This window comes from Patagioenas fasciata, chromosome 5 (genome assembly GCF_037038585.1).
Source record: "Patagioenas fasciata isolate bPatFas1 chromosome 5, bPatFas1.hap1, whole genome shotgun sequence".
NCBI classification, from domain to species: domain Eukaryota; kingdom Metazoa; phylum Chordata; class Aves; order Columbiformes; family Columbidae; genus Patagioenas; species Patagioenas fasciata.
Window position 1 is genome coordinate 66,544,917 of NC_092524.1, and position 16,444 is coordinate 66,561,360.

The 16,444-nt window shown below is 53.1% G+C and overlaps 1 protein-coding gene and 1 long non-coding RNA gene across 4 annotated transcripts in view; both read right to left on the minus strand.

Annotated features, from left to right (window-relative positions):
* Positions 1 to 1,015: 1,015 nt before the first annotated feature.
* On the minus strand, positions 1,016 to 13,003 carry LOC139828148 (uncharacterized). Of its 3 annotated transcripts, XR_011739462.1 has the most exons (4): positions 12,236 to 13,003; positions 10,135 to 10,284; positions 8,417 to 8,607; positions 1,016 to 1,318 (listed from the first exon to the last, which is right to left on the minus strand). It is a non-coding gene; the product is annotated as an uncharacterized lncRNA (long non-coding RNA). The 3 variants fall into 3 exon arrangements; XR_011739461.1 differs by lacking the exon at positions 1,016 to 1,318 and having other exon boundaries at positions 8,378 to 8,607; XR_011739463.1 differs by lacking the exons at positions 1,016 to 1,318; positions 8,417 to 8,607; positions 10,135 to 10,284 and adding an exon at positions 10,470 to 11,609.
* A 1,847-nt stretch (positions 13,004 to 14,850) lies between these two features.
* Positions 14,851 to 16,444, minus strand: part of TXNDC16 (thioredoxin domain containing 16) — a 41,417-nt gene continuing 39,823 nt past the window's right edge. Inside the window, exon 20 of the mRNA XM_065840000.2 lies at positions 14,851 to 15,516. Within this exon, the coding sequence (XP_065696072.1) occupies positions 15,233 to 15,516 (284 nt within the window). The 3' untranslated portion in view covers positions 14,851 to 15,232. The remainder of the gene's footprint in view (positions 15,517 to 16,444) is intronic.

The following is a 16,444-nucleotide window of genomic DNA, read 5'->3' on the forward strand; positions in this document are numbered from 1 at the left end:
CATCTCCAGCCAGGCTTTTTCCAGCAGGACCTACCTGGCTGCTGATTTTATGTGGGTTTTTCTGCATGGCTCTTTGCTTAGCTGGGATGCTGAGGGGGCAGGATCAGTGCATAGGTGCGTGGGTGAAGGGCTCTGCTCCCGCTGCCTCCTTGCCCTCTGCTCAGAGGCACTGAAATGACACTGGACGAATCCCCCAGAGCTCATTGAATCCATCACCCTCCCAAAACCTGCTCCAGGATCATCCTCCTCCCTGACCTCCTTCCTTTGCTGTCACCCACACTGTAATTCCAATCCTAGAAAGCACCTAGAAGATGCTGAATAAGCAGCATAGGACCAGAACCGATAAAAACCACTAAAGATGCCATTTATTGGGAGACAAATATTTCCAATACTGCTGCCACCACACGCTGGGGACAAGGTTTTGTATCTTGATAAAAGGGAGGGCCAGAAGGAGATGCTGTTGGCTGGGACAGATGTGTAATGTCAAAGCAGACAGCGTTTTGAACGGAGTTAAGAAGAACAGTGTTTACAAGAAGCCATTCCAGGGCTGTTTTGTTTGCCCATGTTTATCTCCAGACATTTCGTGCTACTAGGGTTTTGGCCATGCAGCTAATTGAGAGTGATGGAGTTTGTCATGCCTAGTGGATATATACACGAGAGAACATTTATTTGTCATAAGCAGCTGCTGTTTCCTCTGCTAAAGACCTTTTTTTTCCATCCAATTGGGGCTGGGAAATGCTCATTTACAGCTGGGAGGACTCTCAGAGGGCACTGCAGAGGTTGGACTGACTCGTGAGGATGAGTCCTCAGCAATTCTCTTCAGCAAACCAGTGCCTGGGGACAGCAGGGACAGTCCGTGCCAAGCAGTCCATGGGGCTGCTGGAAGAAGCTGCTCAGGCCAGACATGAGGAAGAAATTGTTGGCCCTGAGGGTGGTGAGAGCCTGGCCCAGGTTGGCCAGAGAGGTGGTGGATGAACCATCCCTGGAGACACCCCAGGCCAGGCTGGACGGGGCTCTGAGCAACCTGAGCTGGTAAAGATGTCCCTGCTCATGGCAGGGGTGGCACTGGATGAGCTTGGGAGGTTCCCTTCAACCCAAATCATCCTGTGATTCTAGGGTCTTGGAGTGATTGCACCAGGCATCAATTTTGGAAACCTCTTGCATCCTGTGGGAGTGCTCCTGCTTCCTCCAGTAAGGGGTCATCACTGTCCCCAATGTCCCCTGGTCCGCTGAGGCAGCTGTTCCCAGCAAGGTCATCACTGTCCCTCATTTCTGGTGCAGGACCATGTCCATGATGTGGATAAGGAGCACAAAGTCTCTGCAAACCAACAGGGATGGAGAGAAGGGATGAGGAAAAGAGAAAGGGGACAGAAGAAAGGCTTCCAGGCTCTGTCCTGGTGTATTTGGCCGTCGGAAACTGCCGTGTTCAGGTATCTCTGTGGGCAGTACTTTGTCATCAGCCCTCCTGTCCATTGCTTTTTGCCTTCCCAAGTTTTGGCGGCTACATCAGCCAAGAAACCCGAGTGCTCCCTGCAAGATGCTCCAGGAACTGGAGGTTTCCCGCTGCCATGGAGATTGGGCACATCCCAGGACAGTAAAACACAGGGACTCTGACCTGCCTGAGAGGGGTTCAGGGCTCAAGAACACAAATACCAGGAAATCCAGGGCAGGACATCCGCTGGTTCAAGAGGCTGGTTACCCTCTCGGAGAGGTCCTTCACTCCCAGCATCCTTCCCAGGAGGGCTTGCTCAGCATTCTCCTCCTTGGTGGAGCTGCTTGTGCAAACCTGGGCACCAGGGCCAGTTCTTCCTTCCCGCACATGGAATTTTCCTACAAGTACTTCCCACCAGCACCAGTTACAGCCACACTGTGGAGCAACTGGGCTCAGCTTCAAAGAGCTGGCGCTCCCGCGATGCCAAACGCTTCTCGAATAGCTACGCAAGAGCCTCTTGATTCTTTTAATTATTTATCATTGTGAGTAATGTGCTGTAATGCCTAGAACAAACCATGAAGATTTGCAAAGTTTATAATCAATAATCTCCCTTTGAGAGGGAGCTGAAGGGCCGTGGTGCGGCACATCCCTTTTGCAGGATGTTTGGGAGCATTTAAGTGAATAATCAGCATCCGACAGCTTTTTTAAGGGAGATCAGCTTTTCCTGGGCATTGCAGTGATGCTCTCAGGGGTACCTGCTGCCAATGACCCCATACATCCACCCAGCCCCCCCCAAAAGGCCATGGGAGTCCAGTCCCTGTCCCCTGCCAGGACAAGGACACAGGTCTGGTCAGCAAACACCATCACGTCGCTGCTTTGCTCTATTTTTTCCCTCTCAAGGGGGAACAGTTCATGTTTTCTCACATTTTTCTGAAGTCATTCTGTGTTTTCAGGACACGCTAAGCTGGGAAGGATTTCTTCTTGCAGACGTGTTTGCTTTGAGCCTTGCTTCTGCACAGCACTGCCTGGTGTGTTTTTAAAATCACACTGAATTGCCCTTTCCCCCTGCTTGGACTCACTGGTGCCTTTCTGGGAGTGGAAGGGCACTGGCAGCCCATGGGGCCACAGGGGACACCTTTGGGGTTCCCACTCTCGTAGAGCAGATCCTGCCCTCCTAGGAGGTCCCTGTCCTTGCAGGGGGTCCCTATAGAGTCCTTGTCCTTTTAGGACATTATTGTGGGGTACTTCTCCTGGTATAGGGGTCCCTGTTCTCATACAGGGTGTCTCAGTCCTTTCAGAGTGTCATTGTGGGGTCCTCAACCTTGCAGAAGCTCTAAGGCCCTTGTAGGGTACCACTGTCCTTATAGAGGGTCCCTGTCCTTACAGGAGGGTCCTGTGGTGTCCCTGTCCTCACAGGGGGTTATTGTAAGGTCTTCATCCTTGCAGAGGGTCTAAGCCCATTGTAGCATGCCCTTGTCTTCATAGGGGTTCTCTGTGGTGTCCCTGTCTTCATAGGGGTCATTGTGAGGTCTTCATCCTTGCAGATGCTATAGACCCCTTGTAGGGTGTCCTTTTTCTCATAGGGCACCCTTGTAAGGGGGCATCCCTGTCCCTGGTAGGGGGCCCACAGGGGACTGCAGCAACCAAGGGGGACAGGACTGTGTTCCATGGGGAGCCACATCCCAGGGCCTGGCACACCGGGGACAGCCAGGACGGAGGGGGACAAGAAGTTGTCCAAAAGCTCCCCATCATCCCACAGCTCCAAGGCACGGTTCGTGGGACTTTCAGCCATCCCCAACACAGACCAACGGCCACCGCGGTTTGGAAAATCCACACGCAGGGGGACGCAAAAGGCATCGGAGCAACATGGGGCAGGTGGAGGTCACCACGAAAAGGCAACGGCCAGGAGATCAAAGAGTAATTAGCGAGAGCTGAGATTCGCAGAGAGAAAAACTATGACAGCAGCGTTGTCAGCCCACTGGCAGATGGATTTTCCAATCTGTGAGGAACAAAAATATGACTTTTCTCTATTTGGGAAAAGAAATGGAAGGGGTCTATCTGTTACGTCCAAGAAAAATACCTCCTACCCTTGATATCAAGCAGCAGATGGAGGGGCTTGGGCAAAGAGCTGAGGCAACTGGGTCTCAATAACTTCATGCTGGTGCAGGGACCAGGGACATTAATGTGCCCATGGCATTGGGACACCACTAGTGAGCCCAGACTGAGGGACTGGGCTGGGTAAAAATCAGACATTTCACTGTATGAAGACTGTCCCCACTCCCTGCTGAGGCTGGGTGGCAAGGAGCCCCATCCCCAGGACTGTCACCAGGGCTGGCAGGATCCTTCCCAGACCTCTGGAGTACTTGTTTTTCCTGGAAATCCCTGATCCACCACAGTGTCAGGAGGGAAAAGTCCTCTGTGTATTGAGTCATTGGCAGCAAGGACCACTTAGACCTGTGGCGTGAGAGAGAGGAGAGCAGGACTAAGTGGTCCTCGCTGATGATGACTCAATTTTTAACCATCCTCGGGAATCCTGAAGGGAGGCTGCTCAAAAAAAACAGTCATGTAAAGACAAGGAGGTCCGAAGGAAATAAAGAGCAGGAGGGTTGTGATTAAGTGGCTTTAACTCATATCCTTAAAAACAAAGATCTGCTTTGGGAGCTGTTTGGGCAGAGTAATGTCAGGCTGGCCCTCCTGGCTCACACTGAAGGTCTCTCAAGCTTCAGAACTTGTCTCCACCAGCAGACGCGAGCTGGGGTTTAGGGAATGAGTCCAAGGACGGGGCAAGTCAGAGCAACCTCAGCTGGCAATGGTCAGGAGTCACCACGAGCCGACCCAGCCCCTCTGAATTCACCCACTCCCTTTCTGAAGGCACCACCATCCTGCAGCAAGAAAACTGGGGTCTAGCCAGGGATGTACCCATGGGTAAGAAACCCACCTCAAAGGACAGGGTGTCCTCCCAGAGCCCCCCCAGGATTGCTGGACCCACCAGCATGGGGAAAAGGCTGGGGAGAGCAGCCAGCTGGCCCTGCTCCCCCAGTACCGCAGGACCGGGCTTGCCAGGGGAATAGTTGAAGCTCTGCCACGGGGACGGCTGGGCTGGGCTGTGAAGCCCTTCCTTTCCCTGGGAATTGGACCACAAGAGATAAAGTAAAATATCCAAGACCTCGTTCCCAGCTGGAGTCCTTAAAACGGAGCGTGCTGTGCTCTTGGCTGCGGTAAAGGAAGAGAGAAATCCCTCCTGGTGAAAAACCTCGGCTTGCTCTTACTCAGCCCAATTCTGGGGACCTGTGTGTCACCCCTGGCATCTCGCTGCCTCGCTGCATCCTCCGCGAGCCAGGGAGTGATGCTGGCGTCTGGCTGTGCCTCGTCACCCAGAGTCCCCTCTGCTGTGTGGTGGCATCGCTGGGTCACTGTGGTCCCCGTAAGCCACAGGACTTCCCAAGCCGTGAATAAAGAGGGGTTTCCTCCAGCCCTGAGGTGGCACAGTCTGATTCATGCCCCTGCCCTCCTGTTTCACATTCTACGGCTTGTTCTGAACCGTTTTGCTCCCAAGGACAACCCAGTTTGCCCAGTCCAAGCACTGGGGAGAGTCCCTGCTGCACATCCCAGCCCCACTACAACCAGGCACAGGGAGCGAGGGACCCGTCTGCTGCCGATGCAGGGACATCTTCACCAGCTCAGGTTGCTCAGAGCCCCGTCCAGCCTGGCCTGGGATGTCTCCAGGGATGGTTCATCCACCACCTCTCTGGCCAACCTGGGCCAGGCTCTCACCACCCTCAGGGCAACAATTTCTTCCTCATGTCCAGAAAATAAAATACAGCCCAGATGTCCCCAAGCAGGCTGTGCCCAGATGTCCAGCTTGGAGGTCCTGGCTCCTTGCTGGGGGGGTCTCACACCAGAGGGGTCTCTGCCAGTGGAGCTGGTGGCAGAGGACCTGTGACAGTCACTGTCAGTGCTTCTTGCGTGTCCCATCCCAAGGTTGACCTGGCTGGGATGCTGCAGGGGATGGCAGGTGGACTGGGGACTTGGGGACAAAATTTGGGGCCATCTGGGTTCTTGTCAAAGATGGGGCTGAAGCTCAGTTGAAGCCCGTGGTTGTCACACTGCCTCTCCAGTGGAAATACTCCATCAGGGGACATCTCCGTGTCCCTGTGAGCCACCCCGGCAGCTTCCTGTCCCTGGTGTTGATTCCCAGGACAGCTCAGTCCCCGGGGAATCAGGCTGCCCAAGCACGGGGACAGGACGTTCTCCTCCCTGCCATCTCCAAGCTCAGACAGTTCCCAAGTGACCCGGTCACCAGGCTGATGTCTCATGATGGGGTTGAAATATCTGCACCTGGCTGGGTGACTCACACACCCAACTTTTCCTCAGGGCCTGTAAAAAGGAGTTGGACTTGATGATCCTTGTAGGTCCCTTCCAACTCAGGACATTCAATGGTTCTGGGAAACATCGAGGGAGTGAGCAGGCTGTCCTGCATTGCAAAGATGCAATTTGCTGCCTGGTGCTAATTCCTGTGAGTGAATGAGTAGACTGGCTGGATGCTGGCACCCACATTTCAGCATCCATGTACCCACAAGGGAGGAGAAGCTCCTCAGCTGCCAGGTCCATGGGGATGGGGTGTCTCCAAAAAGCTCAGCCAAGAGAAGTCCTGCAGAATCAGAGTGGTTGGGGTTGGAAGAGACCTCTGTAGATCCCCCAGTCCAGCCCACCTGCTCACGCAGGGTCACAGAGCAGATCACACAGGTGGGTCCAGGCGGGTTTGAATGTCTCAGAGAAGGAGACTCCACACCCACTCTGGGCAGCCTGGGCCAGGCTCTGGCACCTCCCAGCAAAGAAGTTTCTCCTCATATTCACATGGACCCTCCTGTGTTTCAGTCTGTGCCCGTTGCCCCTCACCCTGTCGTTGGGCACCACTGAGCAGAGTCTGGTCCATCCTCTGACACCCACCCTGGAGATACTGATCAGCATCAATAAGATCCCTCTCGGCTTCTCTTCTCCAGCTGAACAGCCCCAGCTCTCCCAGTGTCTCCTCATCAGAAAGATGCTCCAGACACCTGATCATCTTCACAGCCCTCTGCTGGACTCCCTCCAGTAATTCCTTATCCTTCTTAAACTGGGGAGCCCACAAAACAAAGACCACACGCTGCCACAGGAAGGGTAATGAATGTCCCCCTGGGCCAGGGGACTCTGGCCACTGCCCATAGACACTGTTCCAGCTTCGCTCCTGAAAGCATTTGCAGTTAATTTTGGGCAGGAACTGCCTTTCCAAATATTTGCCTTGGTGTTAGCGCCTGGCCCTGCTGGCAGCTGGGGCTCCCTCCTCTGCTCACTGCTGCGCAAAGCTGAACTCTCCCAGCTGCAGCATCCTTCTTGCAGCCCTGTGGTACCCCCATGCCCAACTCCCCACCTCTCTTCACGGGTAACTTCTCCCACCCACCTCCCCACAGCAGGCCCAAGGTGCACAGACAGTCACCCACAGCATCTCTCCAGGGTAACCCAGCCTTCCAAAGCTCCCACACCCCAATGTGGGTCACTCACAAGCCCAGCTGTGAGAGAGAAGACTTAAAACCCAAAAGAGGCTTGAGGAGATGCTCCATGCATCGCATCAAAAGGCTCTGTTCACAGAATCATAGAATCACAGAATAGTTTGGGTTGGAAGGGACCTTCAAAGCTCCCCCAGTGCCACCCCGCCTGTCTCCAGGGATGGTTCATCCACCACCTCTCTGGCCAACCTGGGCCAGCGTTTCACCACCCTCACTGCAAAAAATTCCTTCCTCATGTCCGGCCTGAATCTCCCCTCCTTTAGTTTAAAACCACCACACCTTGTTCAATGGCAACAGGCCCCGATAAAAAATCTGCCCCCATCTTTCTTACATATATGTTGTCCAGTCGTCCAGGCAGGACCACTGATGGAGCAAGTCTGGGCCAGGGACACCAGGGATTTTATGGGTGCAAGGAGCTACTGGTCCATGGCTTTGTCCTCACTGGGGATCCTGTTTTTTCACTCTTTGTGGGTTGATGTGCAGAATGAGTCCAGCCCATGAGCTTGGGCAGCTGCCAGTGTAGAGGAACAACACCAAGTTTAGCGATACCGACTATTTGTGTTGCAAGCAAGCCAAGAAATCCCCAGCTGATGGAGCAAAGGCCCTTCCCCACCTCCCAACCCCACCGGAGAGCTGACCATCGCCCTCCGGCACTGGAGCGAACCTGGGAACCTTCCCAGTATGGTCGCACAGAGGAACTGGCCCATGTGTTACCACCGAGGGCTGAATCATGGTATTGCAGCCACCACAGCTCTTTCAACACACAGAAGGGATTTGGCAACCCCACAGGCTATTAATAGAGCCGAGCTGTTTTCCATGGGCCCCATGCTGCGCCGGATGAGTGCGGGAGAGCAAAGCAAACTCTGAGGGAGGCAAAATGCTGAGTTTACCTAAGGAGAGGTCGGGTGAGTGGGGAAATAACCTGCCGGAGAGCAGGAACCGCAGCAGTGCCCTCTGGCCTGTTATCGCTTCCCGTCCCCACAGCGGCTCCGCCGAGCCAAGAGGGAACAATGAATAATGGAGCCAGCAACGTGGCGCTGGAGGGACATGTCACCTCCTGCTCCCTTCCCAGCCCTGTGGAACCCCAGGGGGACCTGCTTTCCAGGAGATGGGAAGACTTTTTCTGGGGGACAGACTTTTTAGCAGGGCTTGTTGCAACAGGACAAGGTGTGATGGTTTTAAACTAAAGAAGGGAGATTCAGGCTGGACATGAGGAAGAAATTTTTGCCCCTGAGGGTGGTGAGAGCCTGGCCCAGGTTGGCCAGAGAGGTGGTGGATGAACCATCCCTGGAGACATCCCAGGCCAGGCTGGACGGGGTTCTGAGCAACCTGAGCTGGTGAAGATGTCCCTGCTCATGGCAGGGGTGGCACTGGATGAGCTGGGAGGTCTCTTCAACCCAAACTATTCTATGGTTCTAAGAAACTCTGAAAAGATTACCACTGGATGGTCCATTGTGGTTGATGTTCTTCCAGCCTGGTCTTTGACTTCACCCATCGGGTGCGAGAGTCACCCTGGCCAGCCAGTGAGGCCCCTGCATGGACACCCACGTCACCCAGCTTGGGGACAGAGCAGGACACCACAGCCGTGGGTGTAATCCCAGAAGGAGATGCTGGAGGTGGAGCACCCCTCTGTTGAGAGAGGAAAATACAGAGAGAAGGTGTTCAGGGAGGAGCTGGTTTTGGCTGCTCGTTCCGGCTCCATCACCATCCCTGGCTTCAGGAGGATGGAGCCAGTGGTGCCCTCGAGACCCAGTCCCTGCCCGTGCTGAGTATGAAAGAACCACAGAATCACAGAATCATTTTGGTTGGAAGAGACCCTCAAGATCATCAAGTCTAACCATTAACCCAACACAGAGAAGGGATGAAGGCCCCATCACAGCCACCCCGCCAGCTACAGCGGGTGCTGTGGGTACCTCCCATGGGCCTACACCAGGAGCATGGCCCTATTTTTGGCAACAGAAGTGCCAGGAGGAAGAGCCATCCAATGCAAAAAGGAAACCCACCCTGCCCAGCCACCACTCCTTATCTCACATCCCAGCTCCATCCTGCCCCTGCACCCTCCCTTCCCCAGAGCGGCTCCTCTGCCACCTTCTGCCGTGCCAATCTGGCACCAACAGCTTCCCGTCCCACCCCTGACCAACTGTCTGTTCTGTCTGTCTGACTGTCTCCAGATTCCCCCCAGATTGCTCCCCACCACTGTGCTTCAGCCACCGGTCCTGCCTTGTATCAGGAAGCAGCAAGGGCATCGTGGAGGCTTGGGGAGCTGGTCTGGGTCTGGGCATGGGGACCCACTGGCAATGATGGATCATCCCAGGCACTGCAGAGACATAGGATCCTCTCCTATCCCCTCAGGCAATGACAAGGGCATGGAGATCACAGCCCCAGGGTACCATGATTTGCATTGCCCTTGTAAAACTGGATGTATCCAAGTGTGGGCTGAGGTCTGTTCACCTGTCTGCTCAAGGCAATTCCAGAAAGCCTCAGCAGGAGATCAGCCTCACCCAGCAATCCGGGCAAACAGGGCCCTGTGTCAGGGGAGGGTGACCCATGGCAGCTCAGAGAAGGGAACGGAGCTGGGGAAGGGGCTGGAGCACAAGTGTGATGGGAGCAGCTGAGGGACCTGGGGGGTTCAGCTGGAGAACAGGAGCTGAGGGGAGACCTTCTGATCTCTGAACTGCCTGGAAGGAGCTTGGAGCCATGGGGCGGTTGGGCTCTGCTCCCCAGGAACAAGCACCAGGATGAGAGGAAATGGCCTCAAGTTGCACCAGGGGAGGTTGAGGTTGGATCTTGGGAACAATTTCTTCCTAGAAAGGCCTATCGGGCATTGGAACAGGCTGCCCAGGGCAGTGGTGGAGTCACCACCCCTGAAGGGGTTGAACAGATGCGGAGATGAGGTTCTCAGGGACATGGGTTAAGTGTGAGGGCTGAGTTAATGGTTGGAGTTGATGATCTTGAGGGTTTTTTCCAAAACAATTCTATGATTCTATGGCAGGGATTATGGCCAAGCTGTTCTGGAGGGGAACCTGCCGTGCAGGAAAAGCATCTCTGCCAGACTGGATGGAGTGACTGGTCCCCACCGTCCCCCACCGCTGCCAGACCCCGTGTCCCCACGCAGCACCAGACACCGACAAGTCCCAGAAGCAGCAGCCAGCTCACCTCTCTGTGCTGCTTCACATCCTGGCAGCGTTGCCTGTCAGCACACAGGCAGATGTGTCCTTCCTGTGTCCCCACTCCTGCCTGTCAGCATCTCCCTCCTGGGGACAATGTCCTCTCCTTGCCACAGACTTGTCTTCTGACGTCCTACGGCTGTGGCAAAGCCAGATCATAGAATCATAGAACAGTTTGGGTTGAAGGGACCTTCCCAGCTCCCCCAGTGCCACCCCTGCCATGAGCAGGGACATCTTCACCAGCTCGGGTTGCTCAGAACCCCGTCCAGCCTGGCCTGGGATGTCTCCAGGGATGGGGCATCTACCTGAGAAACAACTGTTGAGTTTCATTTCCAGTTCTTTTTCAGTTTTTATTTTTCTTTGTACATCACAATTCAGACTAATTGATTTTAAGTCTTTACTTGGTGCTAAAACATGATTAATGGAGCTGCAGAATCCCAAACAGATAAATATAAAAAGAAATATATTCACAGTTGTGAAGGTAGATTGGCTTAGATGACAGCCTGGCCATGGACTGAGGCTTACTGGGAGGGACAGTGGCTATCACTGGTCCAGGCTTGGGACTGTGATCATCAGTGGTCCAGGATGAGCTGAGAACAGCCAACTTGGACAATTCACCTTCCACTACAAGGACCTTGTCTTTTTGCCATCCTTGTTTTGCTCAAAGGGCTGAAAAGCTGGGAGAAACACTGTGATTGCTTCCCGATGATCCACAGCTTGGAGAGCATCTGCGGAGATGTCCACGGGAGCAGGTCCTGAGTCAGCTGGCACCGAGCATCCGAGGGCAGCGGGTGACACAGAAACATCTACCCCACAGCCAGGTGCCCGTGGCTTTCATGCTGTTCAGTCCACTGACCTCCCTAACCCATCCTCTAAAAGCTCTTTAAGCATGGAAAATACAACGTGCATCCTTCATGTTCCCCCACATTGCTGCTGCAAGCCTTCCTCCCTTCTCACCAATGGTGATGGCCCTGCAGGGCTCATCAAGGACAGGGAAGACCAGGCAGAACATAGTACTTGGAGAATTTAGCATTGTTTTGGACAATAATTTAAATGGGTTTGCTCTCTAGGACAAGCACGTAATCTTTTTTATTTTTTTCCCCTTGCATGTGTCATTATTTTATCTTCTGATCAACCACTGACATTCAAACAACCCCTGAAAAGCTCCCAAAGCACACAAAGTGCATGCAAACATCCACCTTTTGTGTGTCACTATCAAAAGAAAAATTTGGTCTTCTGTGAATAGTTAATGCCATATTGGTCAGGAAATCTCTGTGTTCTCCAGCTCAGCATGCATGTCATCTAGGGAGACAGATCTGTGGTCTCACCAAACAGACATGTCGTTTGGCATTAACTGGTTGAAAAAGGTCTCCTTCCAGTGACTTGCTTTGTACCCAAGGCCATAAACATCCACTGCAGACACTGAATATTTAGTTCCGCACCAGTTTGTTCCCAGAGCCACAGCTGTTAAGAAAAAGTAGCACACAAATGAGTGTGCTGTGGGTTGCAGACCATAATCAACTGTCCCCAATGCCCCTAATATTTTCTCTCTCTATGTACATATCCTGGCACATATGTATTTCCCTAAGTGCCTGCTTGTGCTGCACAAGGAAAAAGACATTTTATATTTAAAACCAAACAAACCAAAAAAATCAAAGCCAGGCAATGCACCCTGATGTGGTCTAGGACCCCGACCTGCACTCCTGTTCACCTTCAGCAGCTTCAGCCAACACAGCTGCACCCACAGTTTGATGCCAGCAGTGGTGGGACAGGGACAAACACGACCCTTCCCTGTGTCACCACCGGCACCCGCACTGGCAGCTGCAGAGACCCACTGGCTGGGCTCAGCTTGGGGTTCCTGCACCCCTAAGCGACCCCACTGCTGACGTGGGGATGCCCCAGCCCTTCAGCTTGTCACAGCCACCACCCCTGGGTGCAAAGAATCCCTCAGCCACCAGCGTCCCACCAGGACCCCACCAGGCAGTGGTCACTAACCCCTCATCACTTGGGTGGAAATGCTCCAGCATTAATTGAAGCAACACTTGAAAAGGCAGCAGTTTTTGCAGCTATAACTGAGATGTGGCACTGACCTCTAGTGACAGGATCCTGTCCTGGTGCTGCACAGCCAAGGGATGTGTTGGTCTCCTCCAAGTGACAAGTGACAGGATGAGGGGAAACGGCCAGTTGTGCCAGGGGAGGTTGAGGTTGGATCTTGGGAACAATTTCTTCCCCAAAGGGCTGTTGCGCATTGGAACAGGCTGCCCAGGGCAGTGGTGGAGTCATCATCCCTGGAGGGGTTGAATAGATTGCGGAGATGAGGTTCTCAGGGACATGGGGTAGCGCCAGGGGTGGGTTAATGGTTGGACCTGATGATCTTGAGGGTCTTTTCCAACCCAAATGACTCTGTGATTCTATGATGTGATTAAAAAAGGATGCATGACCAAGGGAGGATGCATGAACACCCCTGGTGCTGCACAAACCCTGCTGGAGGGGATACCTCAGGGCTCAGGGGGCTCATAGAGCCTTCTCATAGGGGTGCCCCCAGCCCAGGATACCAGCCCCTCGACTCATCGTGCTGCACCCAGGGCGGATGCAGGTTGACTGTCCTTAAGGTGGGAGTTTAAGACATCAACCACAAGGCCAAATATCGTACTTCACCTGCACCAAGTGAGAGAGCAATGTGGTATCAGCAGCATCACTGGGGACAGGATGGGGAAGGGCCTAAACCCAGTTCATAGAGCCCAGTAGTGTCACTTAAAGCACTTAAAAGGGGATTATAAGAAAGATGGGGACAGACTTTCTAGAATGGTCTGTTGCGATAGGACAAGGGGTGATGGTTTTAAACTAAAGGAGGGAGATTCAGGTTGGACATGAGGAAGAAATTGTTGCCCCTGAGGGTGGTGAGAGCCTGGCCCAGGTTGGCCAGAGAGGTGGTGGATGAACCATCCCTGGAGACATCCCAGGCCAGGCTGGAGGGGGCTCTGAGCAACCTGAGCTGGTGAAGATGTCCCTGCTCATGGCAGGGGTGGCACTGGGGGAGCTGGGAAGGTCCCTTCAACCCAAACCATTCTATGGTCCCATGTGTCTATGACCTTATAGAGCAGAGGAATGACGGGAACTCACAGAAGATCCATTTGTGCCCAGACCTGCTCCTTCCCTTGGGAACACTCGGCTGCATGGCTGGGTCCCATCTGCATGCCACAGTTTACTACTTTGAATATATACATTTTTGGCTCCAAGCCTGTTATCAAGTCCAAAAATAGACTGTTTCAATTAAAGGCTTCAAGGGAAGCCCTGGATTAATGGTCTATTTCTGGGCATTTCAAAATATTCCCAACCATGGGGACTGCTTGCAGGATGAGAATTACAGACTTTACAGGGCTCTCAGTAGTTTCTCACCATCAATTTTTCCCCTCCACACTAACTTCAGAGTCATAAGGAGGAGGATCTGACCCTCCCAGGAGGGAGCTATGGTGCTATGGAAAGGAGCAGATATTTATTCAAGGGGGTGGGAAGATGGTTGTGGGATGACTGAGATTAGACAAAGCTTCCCACGCTGGTCCGCAGGATCAGGTCCTCTAACAAAGGACAAACCTGTGGTGTCCCCAGGAGATGAGCAGAGGCTGGAAGAGCAGCTCCATCCCACTTTGGAAGGGTTTGTCCCCTTCATCTCCTTCCCCCCGGTTTCCAAAGCGCTGTTTTTTCTGTGGAACTCACTCCCTGCATCTTCCCCAGCTCAGAAAGCACCAACCTCGCTGCTGTCACCATGAGCAAAGAAATATTGAGGCTGCAAATAACCCCCCTGGGCTTGTACCCAAGAAAATGACAGTGCTGAGCAAAGCCATCTTCCAACCTGCCTGCCCTCAGGATTTGCTGGCAGATTTTTGCCCCGGCTATTCACGGCTGTTGTGATGACCTGAGCTCTGGCCTTTGTAATAAAACCAGATGCTCCTTTTTTACCCCCCAAAGATGAAGATGCTCACAAATTCACTTCCCAAGACAGGTGTAAACACAAACAGGTGCCAGTTTAAGCAGTCCTGGAGCAGGTGCCATGCTTGCCCTCCCAGCTCCACACACTCACAGCGCAGATGTAAACGCTTTTTGAGAGCAAAGCTTTGCAACACAGATCACTAGAGCTGCTACTGCACGCGGGGGAGAGAGAGAAATGTGCTTTTTATCCTGGAATCACTCACTCCTTCCTGCTCGGGGGCAACCAAAGTGTTTATGTGACACAGAAACTATACAGAGCAGGGTTGTGCTGATTCGACATTTCCAGCATAGTTTGTCGTGCGAGTGAGCATTCAGCGAATATCCAGTGAGCAGGGAGCTGCCCCCATCGCTCCCCCAGCCACAGGGAGGGCTGAGCTCCCCTGCTGCAGCCTCCCTGAAGATCTGCTCCTGTCCCTTGGTGTGAAATGCAATCCCAACAGTGGAGGGACCAAGGTGTGGGGTGTACGGACACATTTCTGGCATCAGAAACCATAGTCACTGCAGAATCACAGAATCAGAGAATGGTTTGGGTTGGAAGGGACCTTCGAAGCTCATCCAGTGCCACCCCTGCCATGAGCAGGGACATCTTCACCAGCTCAGGTTGCTCAGAGCCCCGTCCAGCCTGGCCTGGGACGTCTCCAGGGATGGTTCATCCACCACCTCTCTGGCCAACCTGGGCCAGGCTCTCACCACCCTCAAGGGCAACAATTTCTTCCTCATGTCTGGCCTCAATCTCCCTCCTTTAGTTTAAAAACATCACCCCTTGTCCTATTGCAAGAGGCCCTGCTAAAAAGTCTGTCCCCATCTTTATTATTGGTCCCTTTTAAGTATGGAAAAGCCACAATAAGGTCTCGCAGAATCATAGAATCATTTTGGTTGGAAGAGACTCTTGAGATCATTGATTCCAGCCATAATCTAAACCTAGCACTAAACCATATCCCTAGAACAACTGACACGCTGTGGCAGGGAACTCACTGAGACTGGTTTGACCCTTCACTGTTAATTTACTGCTGAAAGTGCTCCTCTCCTTGGTGCAAAGGCTCGTAAAAGGATAAAGTTTTCTGGGCATCGTCCCACATCATTCACTACCTGGGCTCTCAGAGCTCACTGTGTCTCTTGCCCTGTTTCTCCCTTGCCGCCAGCCTCGGGGCTGTCCCCCGCAGGTCCCTCCCAGGGGACACAACTTTCTCTGCTTTGTTCTCCTGGGATGGCTCCTTGGGGGCAGCAGTGTCCCCTCCTGGGCTTTCGGGCGGGCGCTGCTCCGGCATCTCCCCAGGGTGATGGGAGGTGTGGAGGGAGAGCTCAGGCATAGTGGTCTCCATCATCCGGAGGAAGTCATAAGCAGGGAGAGGTGGTTTCCAGTCTTCCTCAGACAAGGTACCTGAGAAGCAAAGACATTCTGTTAACAGGTTAAGAGTTATGCAGCCCCCACCCCATGGACGAGAGGAAAATTATAAGACAAGAGGAAATGGCCTCAATTTGCACCAGGGGAGGTTCAAATTAGATATTGGTAATAATTTCTTCCTGGAAAGGGTTGTTGAGCATTGGAACAGGCTGCCCAGGGCAGTGGTGGAGTCACCACCCCTGGAGGGCTTGAGGAGATGTAGAGATGAGGTTCTTAGGGACATGGGTTCGTGCTAGTGTTGGGTTAATGGTTGGACTTGATGATCTTGAGGGTCTTTTCCAACCAAAATGATTCTAGAAGGGATTCCCCTCCAAGGATGGTGACTCCACCACTGCCCTGGGCAGCCTGTTCCAGTGCTTCACAAATCTTTCTGGGGAGATACTTTTTCCTCTTGTCCTGTTGCTTGTCACTTGGGAAAAAAGATCAACACCCTCTATGCTACAACTTCCTTTTGGGTAGTTGTGGAGAGCAAGAAGGTCTCCCTGTGGCACCCTACATCTATGCGTAACAGATGAGGAAGACCCATCTCACTGCCGTCCTCCAAAGCTTCAATGGGATGATCAAAGCAGGAGAGAGGCAGTGAAAAGCTTCAAAGTACAAGCCAACCCTTTATGTCCCAAACACCACAGCAAAGCACCAGCTTCCTTATCCTCTCCTGTCCAAAAAAATGCTGGAAGGCACCTAAAGAGCAGCTATTACAACTTGGAGTCAGGGGATTTTTTATTAGCGGGCTGTTTCAGAAGGTCTGTTTGCAGCAGCCGGAGAGGACAGCCAGGTTTGGGGATTATCGCGGGGAAGAGATGTCGATACAGAACTATTCACACTTGGCTCTGAACATTAAACAGCCCCAAAGCAAACTCATGAGGGCGGGTATTCTCTTCTGGCCGGACTATTTGTACTGCTC